General features: G+C 49.7%; 1 protein-coding gene across 2 annotated transcripts; it reads right to left on the bottom strand.

Moving 5' to 3' along the window:
* Positions 1–669: 669 nt before the first annotated feature.
* Positions 670–2,692, bottom strand: LOC112878063 (protein Barley B recombinant-like). Of its 2 annotated transcripts, none has more exons than XM_025942459.1 (2): positions 2,548–2,692; positions 670–2,131 (listed from the first exon to the last, which is right to left on the bottom strand). In XM_025942459.1, exon 2 carries the CDS (start codon positions 2,001–2,003, stop codon positions 930–932), a length of 1,074 nt encoding a protein of 357 aa, XP_025798244.1. In that variant the 5' UTR covers positions 2,004–2,131; positions 2,548–2,692; the 3' UTR covers positions 670–929. The 2 variants fall into 2 exon arrangements, with proteins under 2 accessions (XP_025798244.1, XP_025798245.1); XM_025942460.1 differs by lacking the exon at positions 2,548–2,692 and adding an exon at positions 2,436–2,546.
* Between the last annotated feature and the right edge of the window lie 333 nt (positions 2,693–3,025).

Raw genomic sequence — 3,025 nt, 5'->3', positions numbered from 1 at the left:
CATACTACAATTATATTCTACAAACTTCAGGATTTGGTACTCAATCTCTGCGACATGAAAGTCAGAGGGCCGATGCAAGACACAATCAGTAGCAAGTCCTGAGAAGACAATTGGAGTGGTAAAAATCCTAAAATTTCCCCGCAATGAAATGGTCCAGATTTTGATGATCACCCTCTTTATTTTAATCAGTCACTAGGGCACCGGAACACAATAAATGAAGTTACGAGCAAACTTTAATTCACACTACATTATCACATGCTCTCCTTTGGCACAGAAGGAAAAAAAAATACTAGTCAACTTGATAGCATATGTTGAGTGCATGGTGTTAAAATAGTTTCAAGATGGCAAGCAAGGCTGCACAAACAATAAGACTCAATTCAGGGTACATCTTAAAACCGGACATTAACAAGGATTTGCACTATCAAGGATTCTACTTTCTGAACACCATGGAGAGCGTCTGGTGAACAAGGCAAATATGGTAAACATTACATATACTATGGACATTTTGTAAACAACCTTAAGCATGTAAACATGTAGCAAACAGAACAACCTTGAAGCATGTAAACATGTAGCAAACAAAGTATCTCCTAGCCCGCGATTTGCTGCAATATTCTTTCCCCCCAGAGAAAAACTACAAATAATGCCATTAACATTTGGGAACAACAGCACTGGAAGCACCAAATTTCATGACATCTAAATTAGAGACTGTTGTCGTTATGCTACAATTTGTGAACTGATACAAACCGGCTTCCATAAAGTCGGTGTCTAAAGCTCTGAGATGGGCATGTAAATTAAGTCCACGAAACTGAACATAGCTACAAAGCTACACCTAAAAACTTCTGCAGATTGGCACATAGAGTACATACAGACAATAAATCAGGGCAAGCTGCAGCACTGGAACCTACAAGGCGACAAACATAGCATGCCATTTACCTGATTACTACAAACTTGTTTGTCCCATGCTTGGCCCAAAAGGTCTTCAAGTCAATTGGATTAGAAAGGTTGTACCCCTCACCAGCTAGCTTCTCGAGCACCTTTTTGAATGCACCCTGGCTCATCTTCCTTCCAGCAATTCGTGCACCTCGGCGCTTCGTGCTCATTGGCAGCGGATATGTTGAAATAGAAGTTGTGCAGCATGCAGACTGCCAGCCACCTGCACCCCACCGGTAGCATTGCTGGGGTGCTCCAGTGCATGAGCATACAGGTGTCGGTATCCTTGAAAGGTCCAAATCAATGCCGTTAATCACCATTCCCACGGTCTTCCTTGGCCCCCTCGGTCGGGGCGCAGGCTTATTGGGTGCCCCATTCTCCTGTGGAGCAGCGACTTTCTTTGGCTTCTTTGGTTTTGGTGACTTAGGTTGCCGACCCTGCTGCCTCTTCTTCACAGGTGGCTCGTTCTTTAGAACCGGGTGGTCCTCAATTGGTGGCTGCGGCATGCTCTCCTCCTTGGTTGGAGGAGGATCCTGTGGCTGTTGAGGCGGCTGTGGCTGTGGCTGTGGTTGCATCATGTGCAGAGTGTGCACACCATGTGCATCCGCCATCATACCATAGCCCGAAGGGTGGTGATGCACAGCATGTCCACCATGTCCAGGATGACCAACATGTCCAACTGGTCCGACAGGAAGGTGATGGAGGACCTTCTGTTGACGAGAATGCTGGTGCTGATGGTGGTGCTGTGAGGGGTGCAGCCAAGCTTCATTGCGCACGAAGTCCATGTGAACAGCAGGCGGCTCAGTGGGCATGCCGCCAGGGGCACCGCTGCTACCACCACCGCCACCACCACCACCACGGGGATGGTGCGAGTGTTGTGGATGCTGCTGATGCTGGTGCTGGTGCTGGGCATTGTGATGCCCATGGTGCTGCAAGAAGTTGCCGCCGTTGGGAAGCAGCGGCTTAGTGTCCCGGTCAGGGGGCACGGACGACATGAGCTGCAGGCCGAGGTTGCCTTTCACCGTCTCGTAGAAGCCCCAATTCCGGATGCCGAGGCTGCCGTCGTCGTCCATATCGGCGGCACCAGCGATCCAATCCAATTCCAGGAACCGAAATTGGCCGGAAAAAATTGAATCTTTCTGCAGCCCCGGTCAGCCCATCTCCACCATTGTCCTCCAATCGCCAAATCCCTAAATATCCGCTGGGGCACACAAACACAAAATCAAGAATCCATAAGAGACAAGCTTAAAAATTCAAAATTCCACCGCATTCCGACCAAACCCTAGACATCCAGACCCGTCCGAGCCAGCGCCCAATCCGGACCGGACTCGCCCGAGCCCGCGCTCGACAGATCGAGCGAGATCTCCATTGCAAGACGGGCGCGTCGCCACCCGAATCTCGCGACGGGTGATCTACGGAAACGCGCGGCGGATTCGGGCCGGCATGGCCGAGAACGAAAATGGCAACAACAAACAGGCGGAGCAAAAACGATGCAACCCACCCACATGGCAAGAAATAAAAATCCATCCGTGGCCTCCCCTTGGAACATGGAGCGGTCGCTACCAACAAGCTTCCGGGCAATTAAAAACGGGGAGCTTTGGGGGCGGGCGGGCTTACCTTGAAGAGGACTGCTGCCTCTAGGGTTCTTTCACTTCCCTTGTGGGTGTGATGGGGAGAGAGAAAGCGCCGATGAGAGAGAGAGAGAGAGGAGGGAGGAAAGAGAAAGAGAGAGGTGGAGAAAGAGGGGGGCAGGAAAAGATAGGCTCACGACGCCTATTGTGCTTGCCTTTTTTTTCTATTCTCATCAAAACAAGGTTTCAGAGGAGGACCCCTATCCTATACAAGGGGTAGGAGGGGAAATAAGGAAATGTCCGGGGGTCGATCTAAAAGTTACATCGCTGGTGAAGAAGAGGACGGATTTGACAGCACCACAGTTTCAGACTTTCGGTGCGATGGCATCGGTGTTAACAGTAATTCGTTTTTACAGTTTCGGTTTCAGTGCTAGTTTATTCCGCTCAAGCGTTTTAACCCTCTGTGTCACAGTGTGTGCACTGCACTGCATATGCTGCATATGTCCTATTTAGTTTTAAAAGGC

This window comes from Panicum hallii, chromosome 9 (assembly GCF_002211085.1).
Source record: "Panicum hallii strain FIL2 chromosome 9, PHallii_v3.1, whole genome shotgun sequence".
Lineage (NCBI taxonomy): Eukaryota > Viridiplantae > Streptophyta > Magnoliopsida > Poales > Poaceae > Panicum > Panicum hallii.
Note: the sequence above shows the minus strand (reverse complement) of the source record. Positions and strands in the feature narration are given on the sequence as shown.

Excerpts from the sequence above, each read along its gene's own strand:
- LOC112878063 (XM_025942459.1), bottom strand. The coding sequence starts at position 2,003 with ATGGACGACGACGGCAGCCTCGGCATCCGGAATTGGGGCTTCTACGAG.